The 26,807-nt window shown below is 48.4% G+C and overlaps 3 protein-coding genes across 9 annotated transcripts; 2 read left to right on the top strand and 1 right to left on the bottom strand.

The window, feature by feature from the left end:
- Positions 1-233: 233 nt before the first annotated feature.
- Positions 234-26,741, bottom strand: LOC1273140 (cilia- and flagella-associated protein 298). Of its 6 annotated transcripts, XM_312092.6 has the most exons (4): positions 26,391-26,741; positions 25,927-26,321; positions 25,626-25,853; positions 234-4,440 (listed from the first exon to the last, which is right to left on the bottom strand). In XM_312092.6, the coding sequence occupies exons 1-4, from the start codon at positions 26,527-26,529 to the stop codon at positions 4,327-4,329; spliced, it is 876 nt and encodes a 291-aa protein (XP_312092.5). In that variant the 5' UTR covers positions 26,530-26,741; the 3' UTR covers positions 234-4,326. The 6 variants fall into 6 exon arrangements, with proteins under 6 accessions (XP_312092.5, XP_061507858.1, XP_563317.4 ...); XM_061651874.1 differs by lacking the exons at positions 25,626-25,853; positions 25,927-26,321; positions 26,391-26,741 and adding exons at positions 6,781-9,965; positions 12,972-13,079; XM_563317.5 differs by lacking the exons at positions 25,626-25,853; positions 25,927-26,321; positions 26,391-26,741 and adding exons at positions 6,781-9,965; positions 12,804-13,047.
- LOC1273141 (uncharacterized) lies at positions 15,033-19,415 on the top strand. 2 transcript variants are annotated; one of them, XM_061651876.1, is made up of 3 exons: positions 15,033-15,166; positions 15,450-17,019; positions 18,247-19,415. In XM_061651876.1, the coding sequence occupies exon 2, from the start codon at positions 15,654-15,656 to the stop codon at positions 17,007-17,009; it is 1,356 nt and encodes a 451-aa protein (XP_061507860.1). In that variant the 5' UTR covers positions 15,033-15,166; positions 15,450-15,653; the 3' UTR covers positions 17,010-17,019; positions 18,247-19,415. The 2 variants fall into 2 exon arrangements, with proteins under 2 accessions (XP_061507860.1, XP_061507859.1); XM_061651875.1 differs by having other exon boundaries at positions 15,166-17,019.
- LOC1273142 (protein tipE) lies at positions 19,553-25,439 on the top strand. Its single transcript, XM_312094.6, has 4 exons — positions 19,553-20,499; positions 20,594-20,963; positions 21,059-21,295; positions 22,399-25,439. Exons 1-4 carry the CDS (start codon positions 20,283-20,285, stop codon positions 22,445-22,447), a joined length of 873 nt encoding a protein of 290 aa, XP_312094.5. The 5' UTR covers positions 19,553-20,282; the 3' UTR covers positions 22,448-25,439.
- Positions 26,742-26,807: the final 66 nt, after the last annotated feature.

Below are 26,807 nucleotides of genomic sequence, written 5' to 3'. Positions count from 1 at the left end.
CCGTGTAATCGACCACAGTGCACTCAATTTAAACTGCAACAAATAGCTCAAATGTAGCGCACGTGGGGCAAAATGCACGCTTGCTCACGACGTTTAAGCAAAACGATTGAAGCTAATCCTTTTTTCCGATACAGCAACCGCTGAAAGCGGCCAATCCTTGGGACCTGAAATATAATTAAACTCAAACAATGCTCTACAACCGTGATAGTAGAGGAAAGGAAACACCGCCCGAGTAAAGCTTTCACATTTTATTTATTCTCAATAGTTTTTTTTACTCATGCCGGCTTAGATTTCGCTTATCGTGAGTTCACTCTTAACTTAAAAATAGCAATCACAAGGCAATACATATCATTGGAAATATACTTTAAATTTCAAACCAAAACGGACCGCGCCCTGCCACTCCTATGCGGCGGCTACTACCGCTAGGCTAGCAGCAGCAGTAGCAGCAGCAGTAGTTAACAGTTACAACAGCAGCAGGATGGCTCCATGTGGCATGGTCACAATGTTAAACCTCTGTCAATATTAAGTAGAATGTGATACGCCAAACGCATGGCTGGCCAATTTATCAGCAAACATTTCTTTGGATTTCTTTGGTCGGAAACCGACGTTTCTTTAAAGTCGCTTCTGTTTTGTCTCCCTCTCAATACACAAAATAAGAAGATCGGTTGGATTGAAGGTATTTTTCACACTCCCGGTACCGCTTGAAAGGTTTCCATGGTGTAATTTTACGCTTTCCTATTTTGTTTCTGTGTCGGTGTCTGTGGGATTTTGTGTAGTTTTGTAGTAATGTTTCTGCTTTCAGAATGTTGGTAAAACCCCTGTTTATCTATGTACAAACATATTTCATTTTGCATTCCTAAATCTGCTTTCGTGACTGTTTTTATTGCGTTTTGCTTCTTTTTTACTGGTAATTCATCTTCAGATTTTACCTATCGGGCGAGCTTATGGACTGGATTGATGTATAACCTGGTTGAGCACAAGCTGTCTAAGAAATGGACACAATTCTTTTTTATTCTGATTTTTTTTTTGGGAACGGACGGTGGTAGTGTTAAGTCGTTAAGAGCCTGCAATGATCCAGAGCCTCGTCCTGGGCGGGTAATACGTTGCGCAATTGTAAACTCGACTCGCTAAGCTCCGATGAGATTTTTCGATCGACAGTCAAAGGCTCGGTAATCAAAAGAAAAAGATACAATAAGCCCAAACAGTAACATTACGTTCCATCCTATTATTAGTAGGAGATCTTTTCCCTTATGCGTGTTTGAGTGCAATTGGCTTTCTTTACATAAAGTTTACGCATAGCTTTCTCAAAATTCAAATGACCAATGAGAATGTTTTACGCAGTCGATTATGAGCTATATCTTATGAGCTTAGCGGAATTTTGTATGATTTTCAAACCTCTTTTTGCTGTTCCACCTACGTTCATTATGCTGCTTCATTGTGTGGGTTGTTTTAAATTGTTGTTGTTTTTTGTTGGTTTTATTAATATATGAATAGTTATAATCTAGCCTTGTTTCCGTCTTGTGAGTTGAAGCTTTTACACTAGGCAAAGCTTTTACGGGATTTTAAACATGCTTTAAGTGTACCAGAGCTTATCGCCTTAGTTCCACTTTCTCTCTCTCTCTCTCTCTCTCTCTCTCTCTCTCTCTCTCTCTCTCTTTCTCTCTATCTCTCTCTCTCCCTCTCTCTCTCCCTCTCTCTGTCTCTTTCTCTCTATCTCTCTTTCTCTCTCTCTATCTCTCTATCTCTCTTTTGCTCTCTATCTCGCTTATATCGTCAACCAGTTTCACTCGTTTTAGTTCTCAATAAATAGCTTGTAGTTTGCTTGCTAAAATTTGGAAAATTTATAACTATTTGTATGTGCTTTTTGTTGCTTAGTTTTGCTTTTGTTTGCATTTGTTTCTTTTTATTCTCCTTTCTCTCTTTCTCTCTTCTTATCGTTTTTTTTTTTGTTTTGTTTTGTCTGTTTTTTTTAGGTATTTGATTGATTTTTTTGAGTTCAGACATTTTTACAAGGGTTTTTCTTGTTTTCAGTAAGACAACCAAAGAGAACCGGAATAATAAGCAAAAACAGGACGAAATGAGGTAAGTGCATATGTGAACATCTGGAGAAAAGAAACATAATCCATAAAGGTAAAAAAAAATCATGAAACATGAACGGTTTATAATATTGAAATAAAAGTTCAAAACAATTGCATAAGAAAACGAACAAAACAAACGAAAAAGAAAACACCTGCACCAATGGATTTTCTGTCAACGACTTTGTAAACATTGTGCTATGGAAAGCATTGTGCAATGCGTCGCTTTGCGTACTATCGTCCTATTACAACTAAGTTTAAAAGCTTTACAGGGGCATTACGTACATAGCTACGCAGTATACATATATATGACTATCTGCATTCACGGTATCCAGTCCGGTCCGATAAAAAATAAGTTTTGTGGGGACTGTTTTGTTATATGTTGCAGTTAAAAACGTACCGTTGGCTCTTTATCTACCGAAGCATTACTGAATCGAGTAAGTTTGTTTTTTGTCTTTGTTTTATAGCATTAAGGATGCAGTCCATTAAAAAAAACGACCCATTGTTGAATGCAACCAATACCAAACCTATGAGAAGATACTGAAATTAAAAGATTTTCTTTCCCCTTCTCTCTCTCTCTCTCTCTCTCTCTCTCTCTCTCTCTTTCTATCTTTCTCTCGCTCTTCCTCTCTTATTATCTCACATTCTCTCTCCTGCTGGCGGCTTTTGTTATCATGTTCTGATTTCCTAGTCTACGAAACAATTTAGATGCAGTTTTGGGTATGCTAATTTCCCCTCGAATCACGCACTCGCCATATAAAACCTTCCTTAGCTACACGGCCATATTACGATAAAATGAGAACAGAAACGTCGTTAGCATTTGTTTTGCCATTTTCATTTAGTTCTTTTTCTTCCATTTTTAAACTTTCTCTTCGTTTCTTGTGTACGGTGCCGACTATGGTAATTATGCGCTTGTGCTTGCTCCCTTCGACATCCTCCTCCCTTTACACGTTTCTTCCTATTGCATGCTACCAATTTCAGCTATTCTTCAAGAGTCTATACTACAATCAATGTGTGTGTACGTGTCTGTGTGTGAGTGTATGAGACAGTGTGCTAAGTAATCGTACTGCTCAGTGGCGTAACGCTCATCTCGCTAAAGCATCTTTTCTAAAGTTCAGTAAAAATCTATCAACAGTTGATGCGTCGTGTGTGTGTGTGTAGCGTAATCCTTACACAAACCATATTGCAGATTGCCTGTAAAATATTGCATCTTAGCGTAAATCAACTTGATCCTTCCAATGCTTGTTTGCACTACGGCCCTACACGACACGAACGAACGGGGGCAGCGTGTATCGAGGACGCGTTCACCTCTACGTGTCTTTATCTCGTTCTACCGGCTTCTACTAAGGTCCATCCGCATTATTCACGGCTACGAGGCAGAGTACAGTGTGTTTGTGAAACAGCTTTCAGCTTCCCTCTCCCTACCGATCCTTACAGATTTACTCGCATCTCACTAATATAGCAGGCTAACTGGAGCAAAAACCCATAACAACGAAAGGCATTTGTTTATGAAACAAAGGAGAGAGTTTTCCGTTTTATACATGTAACCGCCCCACACCTACACCGTAGACTGGCGCAGGTAGATTGGTAGAGTAGAGTGGCTTTTTTTTAAACATTTTTCAAGTGTTCCTTTGGCCTACACCTGCTGTTTTGCCTACTACGCAAGCCGACTCCATGCTCTTGCATGTTTATGTGTAATATATGTACGGTTTTGTTTGCTTTGTTTTTTACATCTAAAGTTAAAAAGCGATCAGCATAAACAGTTCCCAAAATGAAACGTAGTTATTCGGCTTACAATGATTCCGCTCTCCTGACCAGGCCGGGCCAGGTCGTGTATGCAGCACGCAGCAGTCGGCGGCATTTCGTAACGATCAACTCTCCGCACCGCACATCTGCTTGCTGTAGTAGCGCGTCAGCTATGCCATAGTGGTTTAATGTTGCGGGGCCAAATGTTGTCAAACGATGCGTACCACCACGGCGATCGGTGCAGTTTGTGTGCAGGTTTACCATCTATCGCCTCGCCGCTCCTAATTGGTTGTCGCACTGCTCCCTTTTTCCATGGCCTGTAGCTAGCAGCTGCATTTGTGTGTGTGTGTATGCGGGTATTGGTGAAAGGTTGGTTGTTTCGCTTGCAGTCCCTTTGCCAGCGCTTGCAGAGGTCGGTGTCGAAAAGGCGCACCCAGCGGCATCCTTCTAGCAGTGGAGTTCCGCGCGCCAGGGTCGCGTCAACAATCATAAGATAAGCAGACTCTTACTTCGTAAATTTAAACTTAACGTCCTCCAGACCATGCACTTGACGTTTCAGACTGCGGCTATCGGACCAGGCGGAGTCGAGATACTGGTCGTCATCGTCTTGCTCAAGTTTCTGAAAGCAGAGAGTAAAGGGGACGGCAATGGTGTGATTAAGTGAATTGAAATGGAGAGAATCGAAATGGAAACGCGACCAATCTGAAAGGACACAAAGGCTTCAACCTTTTAAACAATTCAAACTTAATTAATAGGACGAATTTTCGGAACCAAAACTGTTTCAATCCAATACCTAAATACCTTGATCCTATTTAAAATAGAGCACAACGCACAAACCCACACACTCAAACCCATCATTTGGAGTCAGTTTCACACTAGACTGGGGGCCCGGGCACGTATGGCACCCGGCCAATTCAATTGCTTATTCTTGGCCAGTGCCGTCGGCGAGGGAAATGATCGCCCGGTGCGCCCGGGCCACTATATCGGCCACACACTCGCATAATAGTCCCGGAGCCCGGCGACAACAACGATGACATGCAAATCAGCTTTTGGCTTTGGTGGAGTGAATTTTGGCGCCAAAAATTGAATTAAAATCTCGCAGAAAATTGCATTCCATGCCCATTTGCCGTGAGACACGTCGACACATTTGGAGCGCTCGCAAATGTCTGTGTGCGTATGTGCATTTGTGTGTATGCAGCTTCGGTCATGCAATAATCGGCATGCAACCGTCGCCACTACTGCCGGCTCGCCGTGGCGTATAATCGGGACAGCGAACCGGGAACAAGGAACTTCATACCATTTACCATAACCCTTCACCACCAACCAGGAACCATCCGACCCATCAAGCGAATGGAAGTGGAACGTTAATTCTAGACGAGGCGCCACTAGAACGGGGCACCAGCTCGCGCCCTGTCTGTGCGATCGATAATCGCTGAGCTAAACCCATTGGCGACCGCTAATTTGGCCGCTCGCCGTGTCTCCCACCACCACCACCCGCAGTCTGCTACTCTGCTACTCTGATCGATGACACATTCTGCACCATCACAATGCGACTACTGTATACCCCTCCACTACTAATGCTAATGCTACACACGACCATCAAACAAGAAGGGGTTCCGACATTCCGACCGAGGGCTTGTATGCATTGGTACGATGATTTTAGCATGCGGGAAAATGAAACGAAGGAAAAATGCTACGACAGAAGGTAGCACGTGTCGCGACGTCGGTGTTTTCTTTTTCGATGGAAGCGACGACACCCAAATGGCATATCGCAATTATGCACCATAAAGAAGAGCAGCTGGTTGTTTCAACGTTCAAACAAGGAGACCCGGTTAGCAGCCCCAACACAGGCTTCTCCCATGTCTACCCGATTTCCGAAACGATTGGGGGACAACGGCTGGCTTGCCGGCATATTGAAACATTCCAAAACCGATACTGACAGGGTCGGTCTCCTACCCCCACCGAACGCTAATTCCCTTGACGGGTTCATCGCAGAAAAGCGATGCGGACAGTTTGGAGTGGCGGACGAATTAACAACCGGCGGTGACGGTCGGGGCGGTGCTAATCCTGCCTAGGTGCACATAGTGATGGGTTTAGTTGGCAAAAAACCGGAGTCGAGTTCGGACGACTCCTGAAATTTTCAGAACCGACTGCGGAAGGTAGAAAAGCCTAGCATTATCCGAAGTCGTCTGGAGTCGGTAGAAATCAGATTCGTCCGGAGTCATTCGGAGTCGTAGGAAGTCGTCGGGTAACAAACGTGCACGCGCAAAGTAAAAGACAAAAAAAAACACACACACACACAACGAAATGAAATCTCTGATCTCAAGCACTTTGCTCCAGACGGCTCCGGTTGACTACAATCGACTCCGATTTCAGTCGACTCCAATAGACTCCAGATGACTCCGAACGACTTCGACTCCGGACAACTCCGGACAACTCCAGACGACTCCAGACGAACTCTGGACGACTCCGGACAAACTCTGGACGACTTCGGACGACTCCGACTCCGGACAACTCAGGGCGACTTCGGACGACTCCGGACAACTCAGGGCGACTCCGGACGGCTTCAGACAACTCCGGACGACTCCAGACGACTCCGACCTCAGACAACTCCGGGCAACTCCGGATGTCTCCGGACAACTCTGGGCGACTCCGGATGTCTCTGGACAACTGCGGACGACTCCGTACGACTCCAAACGACTACGGACGACTCCGGGAGACTCTGAACGACTCCGGACGACTCCAACTCCGGGCGGAACTAGTGGTTCCCATTTTACCGGAGTTGGAATCGGACTAACAATAGTTGCAGTCAGATCGAAGTCGTGGGTGCGCTCCAGAGAGCACATCACCAAGGTACACATACATACACAGACACACACCTCGTAACGAACTAAGCAAAGGAAACGAAATCGCAGACAGAAATCAACAGCACAGGTACGGACGGTACGATGATACCTACCCTTGGTAGGAGGCCGAGTTCGACAGCAGCCCACCGTCGATGCTTTCGCGCGACATCTCGTCCGCCATCTTCACCTTCAGCTGGTGGCCGAACGAGTTCAGGTCGGAGGTGGAGTTCGGTGTGATCGGTTTGGACGAACCGTTCGTGTTGGTGGTCGCCGTCGTATTGGTGTTGTTGATCGAGTTGGCCGTACCGTTCGGCAGCGGCTGGATCGGTGTGGTGGTGGTGGTCGTGTGGACACCATTCTCCTCGTCCGCCGACTGCTGCTGCTGCTTTTCGTTGATGTGGTTCGCCGTCACCTCGACCTCGTTCTCGTTGTTGATCTTGTTGTCGTTGCCCTCGTCCGTCTCCTGCTCGAGGTCGTCCTCGCCGGCCTCGTCCTCGCCGTTCTTGTCCAGCAGGCCGGCCTCCTCGTCCTCGTTGAAGATGACAAAGTACGCGAACGCCAGGTAGATGACCGAGATGATGAACGACGGTATCGGGATCGCCATCGCGTACACCAGGTTGAGCGTGTTCTGCCACATGTCCAGATCGCTGATCACCAGCTCGGGATCGACGCGCGAGTAGTAGCAGCTGAAGTTGGTCCCGATCGTCCAGTACTTCTTCGTCCAGATGGTGCAGTTCAGTATCGGCGGGTAGCCGCAGCCCTTCACGTTCGGATAGAGCCGGGCCCCGGTAAAGTACCATTCCGAGTTGTTGCCCATCAGCCCGGTCATCTCCTCCGGGTACTCGATGAACGCGTTCTCGTCGTCGATGATCGAGCTGATGAAGCCGTGCTTCGAGTCGCCGTACCCGCCGCCCAGCCCGTTGCCGCCCTCCAGCAGCGCGTCGCCGTAATCGTAGTCGGCCCGGATCGCCCGCTCGAACCGGTTCAGCGCACTGCCGTACCGGCTGTTGCTACCGGCCAGCGCCCGGGACGCGCCACCACCACCGTCGGACGTGCTGATCGGTTGGCTACTGCTGCCGCCGCCGCCCGGCTTGGCTACGCTATTGGAACTACTAGCTATACTATTATCTCTACTACTCTCCTCCCGACTAATGCTACTATCACCCGTGGGGTTGGTTGAAGCGCTCGTGCCCGCCGCCGTCGATGGTGCCGGCGTTGAGCTGGCCGTGTCACCGCCGGCTGCCTCCCTGGCGGCGGCCGCCGCTAGCTGGGCGGCCGTCTTGTAATTGACGCGTATCTGCTGGCACTCGTAGATGTCCTTGGTGCAGCCTTCGCGACACGACGCCCAGGAGCAGTTCTTCGCCCCGTACAGATGCTCATTGTAGGCGGTCACGCACAGGGCCGGCGACTCGTCGAACTGCATGAAGATCGTCTGGAACGCGGGCTCGATCACGAACGGCACCAGGAAGAGGAAGGCGAACAGGCTGAACGTGCCAAGCAGGATAAAGAAGGCGGTAGTGTAGAACAGTGCCTTTTCGCGGAATGTGCGCGGGACGATTTCCTCATCCATAGCTGCTGGTTGCGGGACCGGCTGCTACCGTTTGGTGCCGTTGCGGGCAGGTTTGGCGAGGGGCGACGACGAAGGGGAGCTAATGCGCTAATGGCCCCCGTTAAGCAGGTCTGTTTGTGCGTGTGTGTATGTGTGTGTGTGAGAGCTGGGGAGGAGGGAATGCCGGTTAGTGCGCTCGAACCAGCAGCGCCGTATGCGCCAAACAAACCGAACTCGACGATCGGCTAGGCTAGGAAGCGAGAGCAAGTGCTGACTCTGCCTCCTGCTAAACTCTCTCACTCTCTCTCTCTCTCTGTACGAGCTGTCCCGTGCAAGGACACGCCAACACGACAACACAACACTACTACTTGCTATTGGCTCATCAGCTGCAACCTACGGAGCATCCATTATTCTTCCATGGTCGGCCCAGAACCAGCAAGGCGCGCGGGGCGTGTACCTGGTGCGGCAAAGTCGCTCGGAGCTTCCCTTTCCTTTCCGTGTGTTTGCCGAATGCTTGCCCCGGGCTCACGCGACCATTTCTCAGAAGTATCGTGCGGTGCCGTGTTTATTGCACCCGCGCGACCGGACAGACTTACGATTCCAAGATGTCGCGCCGGACGATGGCATGTGCGTTCCGTTACGCTCCGCAACGGAGAACGGTCGTTGCGTGTGGTTGCTCTCCCTTGTCAGTGTTGCGGACGGGGAAAGCAGGATTCACACTCACACGCACGTACACAGAAGAAGAAAAAAAACTAATTTAAAGCACTTGAAACGCACCACACCGAAACACAAAGGCAACCAAAATGGAACAGAACGGAAAAAAATGTGCAAACTAAAAACTTTGCCTGTCGCCACCAGTGGGCCACCCTTTCGGTTTTCCGAGTCGCGTAGTTTGTCGGTGTGACCTCGGCGACTTGCCCGTTCGGCTGTTGTTGATTCAGAAAGGCGTTTGTTTTTTTGTTTTTGTTGCAGTAATGCACCCTTCTCTCTCACCACCACTGCTGTACGTTCTCGAGCACCAACGGTCCCAGGATGGTTGGCACCACATCCATCTACTACCACCACACTGTATTCTTATCCTGACGCACGCACACACTCTCGCTGGTATGCTCTCGGTGTTAGTGGATCGGTACTGTACACTACTAGCACGGCCACGCTTTGCTAACGGACGACGACGACACGCACAGCACGGAACGGTGCAAAACGGGTCCGAGAGTCTTCTGGCTGGGCTGCTGGGCTGCTTATTGCTTTGCCATTTGCACACTTCTTGTCTTCTCCTCTCGGCTGCGTTTTATTATGTTTTGTCTCACCACAAAACACCCTTCCACCCTGATCACTCCGGCGCGAGGACTCACCACCACCGAGCTAGCACACCGATCGAACAAACCAGCACCGGAACACAGATGTTGTTTGAGTGTATTTGTGTACGTGTGTGTGTGTGCACGCGCGTGTCTTTGTTCTTGGCATGGCCCCGTACCGCTGGAACCGCGCGCGTATCCTCGGTCCCGCTGTTTCACACACACACCGCGCACCACACCACGCCCCACAGCCCGAGCGCCGTGGGTCACTTCACTGCTTCACTGTATTATCCTTTTGCGCTGCGGCGGCGCTACACGCTCATCGCAAACTCCCCCTTAGCACTTTCCACACACTCAGGGGAGGGGGGCTCGCTCGCTCATGCCCTTTTCTTTGTTCACCCCTTCTGGACTGCCTCTGCCCCGGCTTTACATAACTATTGCATGTGGTTCACTGTGATTTTGAATTATAAATAATTTTATTTATCTGCCACTGCTGCATGCTCCCTTCACCAACACGAAGAACCGGGCGATAGGAGGGGGGGGGGGGGGGGTTCGCGTTGCTCGCTGCGATCGATTTAAAACCGAATCGGACGGAGAAAGAAAATGGAACGCTGCTGTTGCCACCGTTCAGCAAAAAAAAAAAAACCGTTCGCTCGCAGAGACAAACAATCGCACGCACGTGGCTTCGGATATGTATAAATATCCGGTTGCGCCCTGTCCGTTTGCCCTTAACATTTCGAAACACAACAAAACGGCAGAGAGAGAGAGAGAGAGAGACAGAGAGAGATAGAGAGAGGCTGAGAGTGGAAGTGGTGGAGAGGAAGGGAGGAGAAGAAAAAAGGTCATAAAAATCGAATCCCTTCGGCCTCTAAGTTTACACTTTAAATTATTAACAACCTCTTTATCCGCCCCGGCCAGCCCACCGATACCGCTCGGCAGGATATCACTTTCCATTGCTTTCCATCGCGGGTTCATGCCGTTTCAGCGAGGATCGAGACCATACGTGCACACACACACACACACGCAAACTGCAAAAAGGGGATGGTAAGAGCGGGGCGAGAGAGTGGTTGATTGTTACGTGAGTCGTTCGTTCTGGTACGTTTTGGGGGAGACCTCCACCCATTCCCCACGATTCAAAACATGCACAGCCCCTCAGCACACGAACACACACACTCAATCACTGTGGCGTAGCATGCTGGGCGTACGCGTTCGCCCGTTGGGACTCCAAACCGATCCGAAAGCAGGGTGTCCAATTACCCTGCCACGATTGGTGACGATGACATTTGAACTACTGCTGCTGGCTGCCTTCGAAAGCGCCTTCGCATGTCCTTGCCACTGCTAGTGGCGGGGTATTAAATTTAAAATGCGCACCATCATCATGTGTGCACGCGTCAAGGAGCGCTCTTTTTCCTGTATCGATGCAGGCAAACACACCACTCGGCTTGTTCGTGTAATTTACCCGTTTTTGCAGCAACGGTGCTAGTGCTTTGTGCATTCATTGGTCATTAAAAGGCGCCCACCACACCTTACTGGAGGGTGGGTTGCCCGTATGCTCCCAGGTACGGACGGAACGGCACCGTCAAGTGCTTGTGTTTTGACATATTTTTGTGACTCCACCCGCCAACTCCACACACCCACCACAGTTTCTGGTACGGTACACGCTGCAATACGCACACACACACATCAACGTCTTTACGTCACACTCACGCAAAACGTCCGTGGAGGTCAAGCTAACAGTGCTGCCTGTTTTTTTCTTCTCTTTCTTCTCCTGGAGCCACACTGTAACCCACAAAATAGCACAAAACAACAGCAACATACAAAGAAAACAGCAAACACAATCACACACACACACACACACACGGTAGTCGCTGTGCCGTTCCGATCCGGCCAACCTAAACCGGAAGGCCCCGTTTCTCATCGAGCATGGAGCAGGGACAAATTATGCCCTCCACAGTAGTGTCCACCCTCTACCGCCCTACCACGGGCCGGTTGCGTGTTTAGGAATCCCGGGCCAGCATTCGAGCAGTCGTACACGCGAACCGTGGGTTGGGGTAATAATAATGTCGTATCGCTGTGATTGGTTTTTGTGTAAAGTTTAAAAAAGCGAAGGCTAAGAAAAGCTCGTACCACACCAGACCAACCGGTGGCAGCCGGCAGTACCTGTGCGCGCGCGGGCCTCTGTGTGGATGAGAGGGCAGGAAGGGGGAGGGAATAGGACGGTTGAGGAGGAAACGGGTGCTGACCCGAGTTTTGCATTACATCAAAATGACGTTTTAGCATGAAAAGAAGGCAATTCAACTACCACCGAGAGTGACACAATCAAGCATTCCTCTCTCCCTCTCTCTTTCTTTCTCTTTCTCACTCTCTCTCTCACGCCATATTTCTCTCACTCTTTTTCTCCTATTGACCAAAAAAGCTTAATGTCGAGGCACACACACACACGCACTCTCTACACTGCCACAGATTCCAGGACGGGCCGTCGAAGCCTGGCAGGGCTAGAGCACTGGAACAATAAAACAACGGCAGCAACAAAAACAAGACCACCGTGCGCCACCATTTCCAGAGCGCCTTGTCTTGCGGTTGGTTTGCAAATCCAAGCGATGGTTGCAGGCAGGATCGACACACACACACGCACACACGGCAGGACCAAGAATTGATTTTTCACCAAACTCTTTGCTTTTGCCGTTCCGGCCACATCGATTCACACGGACGGACGGTTCGTGCAGGGAATCTGCTCGGGATCTTCTGCCGCTGGAACCGTTCCTTCATGCGAGGAGCTCCAAGAAGAACGGGAAAAAGGCTCCACTCTTCAATTAACCTTTTCTTGTGCGTACGTCTTTCCGATCCAGGCGTACGTCTCCCGCTTTGGATGTGCTTTCACACCAATATTGGACAAGCAGCACCGGGACAGAGTTGCCTTGAACACACTAGTGGGCGGCACAGGGACAGCATGAACAACGGTAGCCCATTTTCACTCGCACTGAATGCTGCCCACTTGCTGGAGAGTACACTTTTCACCCTTTGTTCACCCCTGTGAGCTCGGCGTGGGCCGCAAAGGAACAAACCAAGGGTGTACTGCACTACATTGCCATTGGAACCCCAAACCGTGCGTGTGGTCTGTGTCTGCGAGCGAGCGTGTGTCCGGGTGCGTATGGCACCAAACGGGACCAAACCCCATCCATCCCGTCCCGGTTCTACGATTGATGCAGTGCAGCCGACGATGCCACCAACAAACGAACGCTGACGCTCAACGCCGCCGTGCCGAGCTGAGACATGTTTTCTCCAGTACCATTCACCTGACGGCCTCACCGAACGACCATTTGCCGTAAGTGTTCCTCGCGATAAGGATATTGCACGCTGCACGCTATGTACAACTGATCAAACAAGAAAACTAAAGCTTCCCCTAAAAACACACATAGCCTTAACGATACTATCACATTTGAACGCTCTCACGTACTGAACAGCGACTGACCCCTGACTGGTTCATGATGGTAGGTCTGTGTGCTCGGGAAAAAATGGTGCTCCAAACGGGAGCAGCATTTGCAGCGGGTTTATGGCTCACCACCTTCAACAGTACTTGCCGTCGCCTATTCACGGCTCTCTTGGAGAGAATGTCCTTTCTAAGACTCGTTCTCTCTCTCTCTCTCCCGCGCTCCGAAAGCTTCCTGTTGAGCTGGGCTTTGACAGGACACACGAAAAGGATTCACGCACAACAACAAAGGACGTGAGGAAACTGTTTTCCTTGTTAGTGCTGTTTGACGCTTGCTTGCAAAGCCGCGTGCAAGTGGAGAAGCATGGTTATTTAAAAGTAAGAATATTGTTTATCGTACTTTAAAGGAAGAACGTTATTACAAAAACTTTCTCTTTGTATTGTTTCAATACGAGGGTTTTAATATTTGTGCACTGCAGGATGTGTTTTTCATATTTTCCAACGTTTTCCTTTAGCTTGTAATGCATTCGGAATAAACAACCAGGCTGCTCCATCGTGAAAGGGTTATTACAATTTATGAGAATTAAAATTAATTTAGCAAATACCGACTCATACTAATGCTCCACATTACATTATTGACATTGTTTCCACTAAGATGCTTCCCGTTATATGCTAACGAGAGGCACATGCTAACAGAAAAAAACTCATTACCCACAAGAATGCCTAAAAACGTCCGTATCAATCAAACAGGAGTGTCGTCGTCGTCGTCGTCGTCGTCGTCCTGCTGCTGCTGTTGCTGACAATACAGCCCCCTTCGCAAGACAGGCGGGTGCAATATACATGGAGGCGCGAGCTTTTGCCGTCACGGGCATGCGCACAACGTCCGCGACACAGACGCACACACATACACGCTGCCGGAAGAACATTCGAGTGAGAAAATTTTGCTCATTTTGCTAACGGAGGAAGGCAATTTCATTCATAGTGTAGATGACGATCGAAGCGCGTGCGATAGGACTTCGTCATCGTGCGCCCATCGCGCTGCTCGTGCACAGTTGGATGGATTGAAACAATCGAAATGTAATCCGCATATCAAACCGTTCAGCTGCAGCTCGAAAAGGCAAGTTGTGAAAGTTTTACTCCAAGCACCAGCAGTGGAAAATGAAAAGTTGCAGGAAAAAAGGCGTTTTTTAGTAGCAGCAAAATCCCGCAAGTCATCAGTTAACTTGAGTGTATGTGTGTGCGAGTGTGCGTGTATGAGCGCGCGCGTGTGTGTGTGTGTGTTTTCTTCATCATTGAGTTCTATATGCCACGAAAAGGAAGAAATTCACATTTTCAGTGATATATTAGCTAGCCCAATTGAAAGAATTTCCCGAAGCTTCCATGCACCATCCTCTTTTCCTCTCCTCTTACCACCGTTCGCTTCAACTGCGAACACAAAAAGTCCCAACATCCGCTTTGCGTGCAGGAGGGAATGAAAATTGATTTTTCTCGTCCTTTTTTAGTGTGCAGGGCAATCGATGCAAGGCAATTCTCGTGAGGTACAAACTTTTCGCGTACCGACGGATTTAGGGCCTGCCACTTTGCATCACACCGCAAGGGAGAGAAGACAAGGGCGCATACCAGCACAGATGTGAAGTGAATCGACAGAAAAAGGGCAGAATGTACAGGACACATCATCCCGTGGAACAAAAGGCGTAGTGGTACAGCGAACAAATAATAATAATAAAAAAAAGTTCCCCTTTGAAGTGGAAGTTTGTTGCGAGAGCGGGACAGTGATACAGTGAGCGGTGATACATTTCAAGAACTTTGCACAAAGAGTGTGACACACCAGCAAAAGGGGAGCGAATTGTTCGGAGCAGAGCGATGAGCAGAGGAAGGCAGGTTTAATAGTGCGCTACCGTAGTGAGTGAGCAAAGGACGGCAGGGGGAGAGTAAGAGTGAGAGAGAGAGAGAGAGAGAGATTGAGAGAGAAAGAAGGACTCTAGTCGTGAACCATCGTCACTAAACGGCACACGAACGGGCCAAAAATACTGCAGTGGTTGTTCGCGAGTGCAGCTGTACCGACGATAAAGGTTTCGAAAAGCGTGCGAGAGACCGCTTTCACCGCGGCACGGTGTGACAAAACTGCTGTGCGAACTGCTGCTGGCTGAACCCTGACGCAGGCCTCGGGTCCGATGTCTGGGAATAGATAGCACCGCTGAGGAACCACCGGTCGGAAGAAGGTAATCATTAGTTCAGCTTTCGAAGCGTGTACTTACGGCATTCCAAACCCGAACGTTCCGAAGGTTAACTGGGTCAGAACTGGGTACTCGTCAAACTTTCAGGAGACAAAACACGGCACCGACATTAAGCACCGTTAATGATGCTCAATGGTTCCATTCTCTAAGGCTTGTATATCATTTCTATTTATCGTTCCACAAATAGACAACAAATAATAGAGTCATCATCGTTTTGAGCCAACCAAACATACTAAACATCATTTCTCCCCCTTTTCGGTGTGCTTAGAACGTCGTAAAACTCGTGTAGGTAACGAAACAAAGCAAACAAAAAGTTTTCCCTTCCACATTAGACAGTGCTGCATTAGAAAGCTTTCTGTGGGAAGGGGAAAGACTTTCGAGACGTCGCCACATTTCACCCCGCAAGCCTATCGCACGGCCCCGACAGTGAGCGGGGGTGAACGGACGGTCGGAGCAGCCAAGCGTCACCAAGATGGGCAAGAAAAAGCCAACCCCCGAGGAGGACCTGATCATACCGCCGCAGGACACGCGCATCTGCGGCATCATCTGCGTCTGCCAGCTGACGTTCGTGCTGAGCACGGTCGCGATCGTCTACCTGACCGTCGCGATCTACATGCCGTCGTCGCGCGCGTTCAAGAGCGGCATCGACGAAACGCCCGTCATGTGCACGACGACGCGCGCCCTCAACCAGGACGCCTGCGAGTGGGGCTCGTGCGGCGAATGGTGCCTCAGCAAAACGTCCGGCGCCTGCATCCAGATCTACGTGCATCTGCGCATGAACGGCAGCAGCCTGCTGTTTACGAACTGTACCAACTCGGCGAACAAAACGTGCTACGGCATCGATCAGGAGAATGCGAAGAAGTCGCGCTGCATCGCGGACGAGTGCAAGAACCTGACCGGCACGTTCAACTGCAGCGCCGGCATGTGCATCAACATTACCGACGCGTTCGAGTGCGTGTTCAAAAACACCGACCCGCCGCTCAAGTGCTCGGGCCGGCGGGGCAAGATCACCTGCATCGACATCACCGGGCTGTTCTCGTGCAACCGGGGAACATGTCGAAAGATAAGAACTCCATATAATTGCGATCGTCGTTGCGTCGACATACCGACCCGAAACAAGAACATGATCTTATTAAGTGGAGATAAAGTTTATCTTTCGCAATGTTCGAGCGCGATCGACATGGAAACGAAGCAGGAGGTGTGGAACGAGGCGGAGGACAAGGTGATCATGTCGTCCTGCTACAATATTCAGAACACCTCGCTCGGCATCGAGGCGATCGATTGCGTCAACGGGTCGGTGCTGGAGAAAACCGAGCTGACCGATCTGACCAACTTCACCTACCTGAGCTACCTGCACTACGCCGTCTCGAAGCCGATCAAGGTGATTGCGCCGCAGGAGCAGGACCTGACGCTGTCGAACGAGAGCCGGCTGATGATCAATCTCGAGGGCTGCGTCAACACGCTGCAGGACGAGTGCAAGGAGTTCCTGAAGGAGTTCGGCAAGGACGGCACCGACCATAATGCGCGGGCCCGCTTCCCGTGCTACTACTCCAAGAGCAAGATGCAGCAGGTCGTGGCCCGGTTCGATCTCGAGACGACCTACCGCCAGTTCGTCTTCGGGTTCTTCGTGCCGACCATCCTGTTTGGCGTCTCCTGCCTGACGCTCATCTTCTGCCAGCGGACGATCGTCGTCGGGGACGACGCGAAGATGCGCTTCGTCGGGTGCGCCAACAAGAACCCGGTGGTGGCGAACGGCGGCGCCAAGAACCAGGACAAGGCCAACTCCGGTGACGGCGGTGGAGGTGGAGACTCCGTTATGGCTCTCTGAGATCCATCACGTAAGGCGTTGCGATTCATACTTTTACGTGCCCTTCCCCCTTTTCGTCATAGCTATCCCCACACTCTCTCCCCAACCTTCCCGATCTACGCGCTCTACCTTCCATCCTTGCAAACTCCGAGCTCCAAAGCTCCGAACAGAATGCTTGTGAAATTGCACTCTTCACCGCACGAACTTGTTCCCACCCATCTTCTTCCAACGCGATCGTTTTGTTTTACGTTCTATGTTTTTGCCCGAACAGTTTCGTTACACTTATGTTACACACTTCACGCTAACGCAAAGCCTTTTATCATCCGGTTGGAGAGAACAAGTAAACAAAAAGTAGTACACCATTACTCCAGCTCAACCTTCTTTTTTTTTCTTACAAAACAACAACAAAACAACGAACACTCGTTGGTGTAAACATCTCCTTCCTTCCCGTGCGGAACGACAGGGTTCCAAGGCGGCCCATCTCCCACCCGCGCCATATCGGTCCCCAGCCAGCCAACGGAAAGAAGCACCTCCTCCACCTCCGTCAACGGAAGTATGTGTCCGCCCGTGTACGTGTTCGCAATGGGGCGGGAGAATTTGCTGCCACTGGTAGTCACACACCGGCAGTCGAAAGATCTGTGCCTCTGTCCTACACCAGAGATCACCAACTCTTTGCATTTCCTTACACTGGCAGCGTTGAATACACTCACACGCGCGCACAAACACACACACACTCCTTACACATCGGTGAAAAGGCATTCAATGTATGCACAGCAGGTGGTTACTACTTTACTGCCCGGGCCGAACGTGTTGTGTCGCAAAGGAAATGTTATCGCGCACTGCGTCCACACTTTAATTAGTCCAAAGTGCTGCTAGTGTATACGCTCGCTCGCAAACTCTCCCGCTCGTTACGTCACGTTTACATTCCCCCTGGAGGGCTGCTTTTCGTTCGTCGCCGGCCGTACGATGGGCGATGGTGGTGTGCTGGGCTAGCTGGCGATGATGTCATTAGTTCACCGGGCTCTACCCCCCATTTCCTGTTTCTGTTTGCATTGCCATGTTCCCTTCTCTCCATTTGGCCGTGCGTGCTAACTTTATCCTTCCACACTCTAGCAGTTCCTAGTAGATTGCTCTCTTGTATCTGTTTCTTATTTCAAAGTATTGTTCAGATACATCAGAACTTCCGTACTAATATATCTTCATTTTGGCTTTGTTTTTCGTCTCTCTCGCTCTCTTTCTCTATCCCGCTTCATTACAGGCATTCCTCTCCTGCAAGAAGATAGTCCAGTGCATCAATCGGGTGTGTTTTCTCTACACTAAAACCGTTTCCGGCCAGAGTGATAATCGGTATTCTTCAGTCTATCAGTCTCCCTTCCCCCTGCCTGAGAGCCTACGTCAACACCTATCCCCTGTTGTTACTGTACACGTGTTATTTCATTAACGAATTATTTGCCAGCCTTCTCCCGCAAGCCGAAGTGTCGTTGAATGACAGCAGCCAGCAATTATTCCGCAAAACACACACAACAATCCACAAAAATTCGTTTAGTGGGATCCTCGGCACCTACAGACGCTAACCGGGATGCTGATCCAATTGCTCAGTTTGTAGCAATTGCATATGTCGCGTGAGCAGGAACAGTACAGAAGAGCAAAGGAACAGCTGTTCAGGTACAGAGTATAACAACAAGAGCTGCTCACCGAAATTCCGACCCGTGTTCGAACGAACAAAAAGTGGCTTACACCGTGCGGTGTTGATGGACACAGCGCTAGAACTGCACTTTATAATATAATATCCGGCAAACGGAACAAGAGCGGGCCCGCTTAGCAAGGCCGAACGATCGGCCAAGGCTTTGCTTGGAGGTTGCAATTGCATGGCATAGCCACCAACACTGAACAAGCGCTACACAAACAAACACATATACACATACATTCGCGGATGGGCCAGTGAATGATAAACCTCCCAATCTCTCCTCCGACAAGCTCCCCCCCCCCCCCCCCCCATTGTATTGTTAAGTAATGTGTAATTTTTGAACCGTAAAACCAATTTGTTACCAGCTGTTCAGTTTTCGATGCACCAATGCCTTGCGTAAACACTTAACTTAGAACAACAACAAAAAAATCGAAACGAAAGAAGAAACGTTTGGCAGGAAAGCAGAAACAGCAAGCATAAAATACAAACAACGAGAAAGGCATCCACAGCATGTTGTAGCGGAAAGGAAGTGCATCGAAAAGGGGCACGAGCAAACCTGTTTATTGATATTTTAATTGTCAACGACAAATCCCGTAATTTGATGACGAGCGAGATACCGTACGGACGGCGTACGCACGACCAACGGCGAACACCGAAACGCGTCCGGAAATCGTAGAAATCGGAAATTGAGGCAGGAATTTTGGCCACCCGCGGACCAAACAAGAACAACAACAACAACAGCAAAACAGAGAGAACAAAACCAGACTAGAAGGGCGGAAAGAACAACACGCCTGGATCATCAAAGCTGGGGTCTGATCACCTTTGGGGATCACTCCGCAAGCAGGAAAACAAAGGTAGAGGAATGCGTGACTGTAGTGGAGCAAGAAGCGAACACGGAATGTAATGCTTCACCGAAATCATATAATAGAACAATACATTAGAGCGCAAGCGTAATCTAAAGAAGCAACAAAACAACAAAATAACAAGCAAAATAGCAACATTACTACTTGCAACTTTGAGCGCACAGGACACTGGGTAATAGTAGTGTGGATACTAAGCGTCGGATACTATAGCAGCGACTCACTCAGCAAAGGCTTAACGCAATAGGCGAGCAGGAGGTCCGTAATCGGCAATCCATCAAACGGGCACGATCGTGCAGCCACGTGCACGTCTGACGAGACAAGGTACCGCGTCAAGTCCGTACCGCTGCTGTGCCGCTGTAACGCGAGTAAGATTTTCGACTTTTATATTCATCCGGTAGGCGGTAGGGGGTCTGCCGGATTTTAGCGGTTAAGTCCACCAAGTAGAGAAAAATAACAACCCCAAACTATGCTTGAACAGTAAAATCTTAACCAACTGAACAAAACAGACAACAACTAGGCTGCCAATGACTACTTAATACCATTAACATAAGTTCATTGCTGGTGCAGTACCGGACGTAGCAACTGGCGCGTGTTTAAAGTGTTTGTACAGACGGAGAGTAGTATCAAGTAACTGGCGAGCTGGGTGTGTGCGTGTGTGGGTGCGTCACAGTAGTGCACGGTGGCACCTTGTCCAGAACGACAATACCTCTCTTGGAGTCCGGTAGGAAGACACGCTAGAGCAGCATGAGGTCCATGAACGATATTAGAGCGTCCTCGTCGACCCTGTCGGGGGCGCCTAGCTTAACCATGAGCAAACCGAGCTTGAACAACAGCAAGGCCAGCCTCACGCACAGCAGACAGAGTATGAACGTTTCAGACGGGGAAGAGCGGCCACCGACCAGGGAGGAGCTGATTGCCGAGTTCCTGGATAAGGCAAAGTTTTACACCTCGCTCTGTTTAGGTAGGTTGCGGTCCCGCTTGCTGTCCCATCGAAACCCATCACAGGTGTGAACGTTCGGCAAACATTCTCAAACCTTTTGCAAAAACCCTTCCAGGCACAACGGCAATCCTGTCAGTGTTTGCGTTTCTCTTTCTGATACCGTTCGTGGTGGATCCCGCCATATCAACGATCGTGGCCGACTACGATCCCGTCCCGGTGACGTGCGTCGTGACGGACCATGTGTACGCGGAAGGCATGCGCAACTGTACGTGGAGCTCGTGTCGGGAAGGCTGCACGACTGCCGCCATCCGGTGCCATCAGCTGCTGGTGAACTACACCAAGATCGCGTTCCACGAATGGCACAAGCATCCGCGAGATCTCGACAGCATCGAGTGGGACGTAATGGATACGAAGTTTCTCGTCAACACCGAAGGGTGCGGGTATCCACCGCGGGTGAATTGTTCCGAATTCGCTAAACAGTACGGGTAGGTAGATGCTGCAGACGGGTCACAACATCCCACCACGTCGGGGTAGCTAACGATCGCCCTCATTATCTCTCTCTCTCTCTCGTTCTTCACAGTTACTCCCACGTTGGGGAACCGTTCCCATGCTACTACAGTCGTGCCTACCCGGAGATAGTGGTTGCTCGCTACTCCTGGGATGACAATCTGAAGCACCTGATACTGTCGCTGATCATACCGAACGTACTGTTCGCCGTGTCGATCGGTGTGCTGAGCTACTGGTATTGTCCTTGCTGTGATAAAGCCTGCCACAAGTCGCCTCGAGTCTACGCGGAGAAGTATCCTACGAAAGAGAAGTAAGTAGCGGCGGATGGCTGGTGCGCAAGCCATCGCAAGCAGCACTGCCGTGGTACGAGTTTCAAAGTCACCATCCACCCTACCTAACGCCCACAACACGCACCTCATTCATTCTAGCCTCATTCAAGCACACCACACATGCCGCCTTGAGTTAGATCACCCCGTTAGGATCTAGACGATACAACCTGCCTTTGTCACCTGCCTACATGTTTTCACTAGCGCACGTCTCACACAACCAACTAAACAGCCAAACACCCAGACACACCCACAACCACACACATTTTGTGCGAATCGTCCTTACCAACCGTACACGGAATGGTCCGAAGATCGTCCTCACCATACTTCTCACAAAGATCACCATCTAAAATAAGAATTCTCTACCTTTCGCCACAGCTCTCTCGATGTATGTGTGCGCAAACGCGTGTTGTGTGTTAATCAAATTAAGTATTTGTTTTATGATTTTTCCCGCTCACTCTACTTTTCTCTGTACATTCCATTGATTTCTACTATTTCCTGTACGATTTGTTGCTCTCTTTACTGTTAATGCCTTTCTACACGATCTTTCTTTTTTACTACTAATGTACTACTACTACTACTTTGCGATACGTACCTTTGTGAGTTTAAACACATTGCACACATTTGTTTTCAACCTTTGGCGAACATCAGTTATCAAAATTTGATGTTGCGGGACACATATCATGTCGTAGTAAATTTGTATACTAAGTTTTTCTTTTTTGTTTTAACAAAACCGAAATCATTTTGCACCTCTCACGCTGTAGAGCTAAGTGAGGTAGTTCCCGGCAAGGAGCAGTACAAAATGTGTCCATTACACTATCCTATCGACCATTCACGGAACGTGACACAGCCACACATATATTCCTAACACACATATGCAGACACATAGTCGATCTTTTGTCCGTTCTTCTTTTTTCATACAAGATTTTTTTTTTGGTTTTGTCTTTTTTGTCATTTTTCCCGAACCGTAAAATGAATTGCCATCGTTTTTTTTTTTTTTTTGGTTTCTGTTAGTAGTACAACTCGCACATCTCACCTTCGTTGATGATGCTCATAAGTGCTTCTTCTTTTTCCCTGTATTTTATAGCAAACTTCTATGCCGTAGTGACGATGAGGAAGACGAACTAGACTACTGAATAATATAAAAATACACCCACACACAAACACACGCGCACACGGTCTCTCCTCCTTCTGTCTTAAAAACAGACAAAAAATACACACACACACACACACACAAGTACAGATTAAAATTTTCACCAACCAGCAGCCAAATGTTTGCGTTTTGATAGTACACACTTTCACACAGTTATATATGTTTCAATATCTTGCTGTACTGGTTGAAAAGATTCGTTCATTTTTACCACAAACAGTTTATTTTTTTTTTTCATTTTGTTCACCCCATACAACCCCCCAACGTGACGCACGGCATCACGCGGGTTGAGCATTAGATTTTTGTCAGTTTTTCTGTTCCTTTTGCCTGATGGTATACACATGCCAGCCCACTCTCGCGCCACACCGCTCTCGGCACCCGGGCGCAACACACGGGCCACACGCCCCCCACCCCCCTCTTCTCCCCCACACCCCCGGCCCACCTCCATCAGTGGGATCAATCGGCACACGTGAGAGGGTATTGCATACGCATCGGCAAAAACGCAACAGGACCGCAGGATACTTTTGAGCGCTAGTAAATAAGATACAACTAGTCCAAGTTTACTTCGCATACCTCTCAAACTATTGCTTTCTGTCACAGCCAGTTCTTTTACCATCCCATCATATGTGCATGTGAACAACCACCCGCAGAGTTTACTATTGTCAGTCCGCGCTTGCTGTACTTGCATACATTCTCGTATCTCGTTACTGATGATAAATAGCATTTTGCAGTATATAGTATAAGATAAAGCTTTACGTCGCTTAGCGAGGGGGCTGCACTCATGAGGGCTTACGATGCAAACAGAAAACAAGCAACAAAAAAAAATCAAGACACATTGCAATAACTTTTGTGGCCCCACCACAACCAACGCGCCACGCGTCTTTGCAGCGCAGCATCTTGCGTGTTCGTTTGGTGCAACGCAGCGCGGGCGCCTGCGAGTAGGCGTATCTTTTACCAAGCCCGTCGAGTAGCTGTTAATTACATGTGTAATAAAACTATAAGCACGACATTCGGTAGTATTATGTAAATAGTGTACAAAAAACAGGGCCGTGTACAAAACAAAAACGTAACAAAAATCATCAACAGCGCAGATCATCGTTATTCCACGAGCTGTGTGTGTGCGTGTGCATGTGTACATACATTTTATTGCAATCGAAACGCAGCTAGATGCGAAAAACCTGCTCTGCTACTTCTTCATGTCCAAACAAAGTGTTGAAGATAGAACCAACCAAACAAAAGAAAAACACAGCTTTGCGTTCTGTTGTGCGTAGCCTGTATAATTTAGTCTGTGATATAACTATTATTGAATCGTTCGCCAATAGAATCAAACAAACAAACAAAAAAAAAACCAAAGGAAACGAAATACCATCCAGGGGCACCAAAGATACAAGACACCGCAAGCCTCAAATAGTGTGCGCTATCGCTTCAAACAGTTCGCTTGTTCAAACATGGGAGCAGCAGCCCATAAGCTTCCCTTTGCTTTTCACCTACTTTCACTGTTTGCAAATTTCGCTAAATTTATGCTGTCTATCTCTTTCAAACCAAAGTAAAACAGAAAAAACAGCTTCAATAATTTATACTTGTTTCAATAGTTTTGATTCTCATGTTCTTGACCCCATCATGCAGCGTAAGCGTTCCACTCTCTAATACATACATTTTGTTTTCCTTTCTAAACAACCCCCACCCGAACTGAAACAACTCTTTCCCTCTGCTATCACTAAACCCCTCTTCTGAACGTGGAACGACCGTCTGGCCCGTATCCATATTATCAACCAACCAACTCGACCTAACCATGTACTTACACGTACCTTCTACACGAATAAACTACTACTACTACTACTACTCTCCTTTCACCGACAACAAACACACGAAAATGTACCCCGCAAAAAGGAAAGAGTCGTGGAAGATTGAGTATCCGCAAGAGTTCATCAACAAAATGTGAGCGTGCGTCACCCATTACCGTGTGCCATGAAGGGAGCAATGGCGACGAACCCTATCGTTTAGGTTTTCCGGTCTCCCGGGCCAAAAGGACAGCACAACTAACACACACGGTCCACACATCAGGCATCATCCCACTTCGGCCATCACCGCATGCATCACCGGCTTCAAATGCTACCGTGTAAGCGCTATAAATGGTAGGCGCGATCTAGGTAACACACCACCAGCGGGGATCAAACAAATCGCGTTTTACAGCACACCGTATAGGAATGAAAGTGTTAAGTTTAAAAATTTCCTCTTTCCAATTGGCGAACAAAACCGAAACCCACACACCTCACGCGTGTGTACACGTTTACACTATGAACTGTTGAATCATACTTTCTAGCTAGATAGGCACAGTGCGACACTGGTCGGGCAGATGGGAAGATTATTCAGATTAGCCGCGTACACTATTTTTAACGGCGAATGTTTCTATTTTCTGTTACATACTACTACTACCAGCATCTACACTTCCCCCCTCTCTCAAGGCAGTTTTTATCCTTCCCACACGTTATTGTTGTTGCGATGCGAAAGCGATGTTCCAAACACGAACCCCTCTTTAAACGCCTCCTCTAGGCTCGCCCGAAAAAAACCCGCAGAGGATACGCACGCCGCCGCGCCATGGTGGCGCGTAAGACGAAGCTAATTTCGATGTATGTATTTTTCTTTTTTCTTTTTTAAACAAACACGGCTTCAGAATCAGAGCTCGCGAGGAAAATACAAAGAAATACAAAAGATAACGATAACGAGATTAAATCAACACTATCGACAAAAAAAACATGTGAAAAATCTTGAAGAAAGGGGCTAAACCAGCTTAATCATTACAGAAGTATGTCAAGACAACTCTTACGCGAAAAAAAAATGTCGATGCCGTGAGTTTGAAATGCTTTATCGATCAATCTTTGATATGAAACCTAGCACATCTAAAAACTTTGTACATTTTTGAATAAACCTAATATATTTATGAAATATAGAGCAATGCTTGAAAGACAGAATGAAAATGATCTACTAAGGAGAGCTTATTTGCAAGATGATGACATTAATTTAAATGCGGCGACCAAATCCTGTTACTACTACCCAACGACATATTACCAGCAGTCCAGTGATTGACCCTCTAAAAGGCTTGTATAAGACTAATGTGACCGAAAATAGGGTTCGGGGAAAAGAAATCTGTTGCTAGCGCTTACCTTCAATTCCTCCTGCCGGCGATAGGCGTGTAGCATCATCTGCCTTTTCGCATCTTCCGTAATGACCGGTTCACGGCCCGGTGCACCTTCGTTCAGCTTGGCCAGCTTTACAATGATCTTAGTTTTCTCGTTCGCGCCAACAATTTCGCCCAACCGTTTGTCAACGTGCATCAGTTTCCCTGCGAACCACAGCTGAACTTTCGATGGTTCAATCACTTCCAGGGAAGCCTACAATGAACGGAAAGATAATGTCATATCAATGCCAATTTAAGGCACATCGAAATTGGTACTCCAAACAAACCTGAGTGCCGCTTAAATCTTCCGTATTGCTAAACTCCATCCGAATGGGATCGTGCGGTGGCAGCTGCATCGGATACACAATAGTAACGGCTCCCCGCAGCAAGTCAAGCGCGTCCTGCACAATACGCTGCGTTAGCGGCTTGTTCTCGGTGGTCAGTTTCTTCGATATCATAGCTTTTGCATCTTCGATCGCTTTCGCTAGTACGTCTCCCATCTTTGGCTGCGGTTGTCGGCCATTACGGCGTCCGACGGGATCACGGTTGAAGCGCCACCCACCCGACGGTATACACTTGTCGGCCCATTCGTCGACTAGATGTAACTCCTCGATCTGCTCATCGGTCAGGCCGAGCATATCGGGTGGTAACATCGTGCCATGCTTCGCAAGCTCTTCAATTTCTACAATGCAAAAGCGATGAATGAGAAATGTGGCGAAATGCAGTGCATTTTTTTAACATCCACACTTACCAGAGCAAACCCGGCTAACTTTCAGGCGACCATTGTAGATCGTTACCAGTTCGTAGGTAAGTTGCTCAATTCCAATACCGGTGGCTGTTTCGTACAAAAATTGGCTTTCATCGCCACGTTTTACATGAAGAAGTACCATTTTTACACTCGTTTGCACACGTTTTACAAGACACTTGCGTTCGTCAAGCTGGCAAAAGTCGGAATGATGTTTACAGGATACCTCGACTGCCAACTGTGGTACCCATAGCAACCATATAAATAAAATTATATGACTAAGCAACCGTTGCTAAGGAGTACAACTAACGGCTCCAGATCGATGTGTTTATGCGTCGACCACCAGCACAATTGCATCTGTGAAGCATACTGCACGCTGACAAATCGTCTCTTATCACTTTAAGAACGATGCGTTTGTTTCAC

This window comes from Anopheles gambiae, chromosome 2 (genome assembly GCF_943734735.2).
Source record: "Anopheles gambiae chromosome 2, idAnoGambNW_F1_1, whole genome shotgun sequence".
Classification (NCBI taxonomy): Eukaryota; Metazoa; Arthropoda; class Insecta; order Diptera; family Culicidae; genus Anopheles; species Anopheles gambiae.
Note: the sequence above shows the minus strand (reverse complement) of the source record. Positions and strands in the feature narration are given on the sequence as shown.

What these genes read in the sequence shown, in the direction of transcription:
- LOC1273140 (XM_061651874.1), bottom strand. Translation starts at nt 8,237, where the DNA reads ATGGATGAGGAAATCGTCCCGCGCACATTCCGCGAAAAGGCACTGTTC. An exon ending in AACTCGGCCTCCTACCAAGG is followed by an intron (nt 4,441 to 6,780) that starts GTAGGTATCATC and finishes CTCTGCTTTCAG; the next exon opens with AAACTTGAGCAAGACGATGA.
- LOC1273141 (XM_061651876.1), top strand. Translation starts at nt 15,654, where the DNA reads ATGGGCAAGAAAAAGCCAACCCCCGAGGAGGACCTGATCATACCGCCG.
- LOC1273142 (XM_312094.6), top strand. Translation starts at nt 20,283, where the DNA reads ATGAGGTCCATGAACGATATTAGAGCGTCCTCGTCGACCCTGTCGGGG. An exon ending in GAATTCGCTAAACAGTACGG is followed by an intron (nt 20,964 to 21,058) that starts GTAGGTAGATGC and finishes CGTTCTTCACAG; the next exon opens with TTACTCCCACGTTGGGGAAC. An exon ending in AAGTATCCTACGAAAGAGAA is followed by an intron (nt 21,296 to 22,398) that starts GTAAGTAGCGGC and finishes TGTATTTTATAG; the next exon opens with CAAACTTCTATGCCGTAGTG.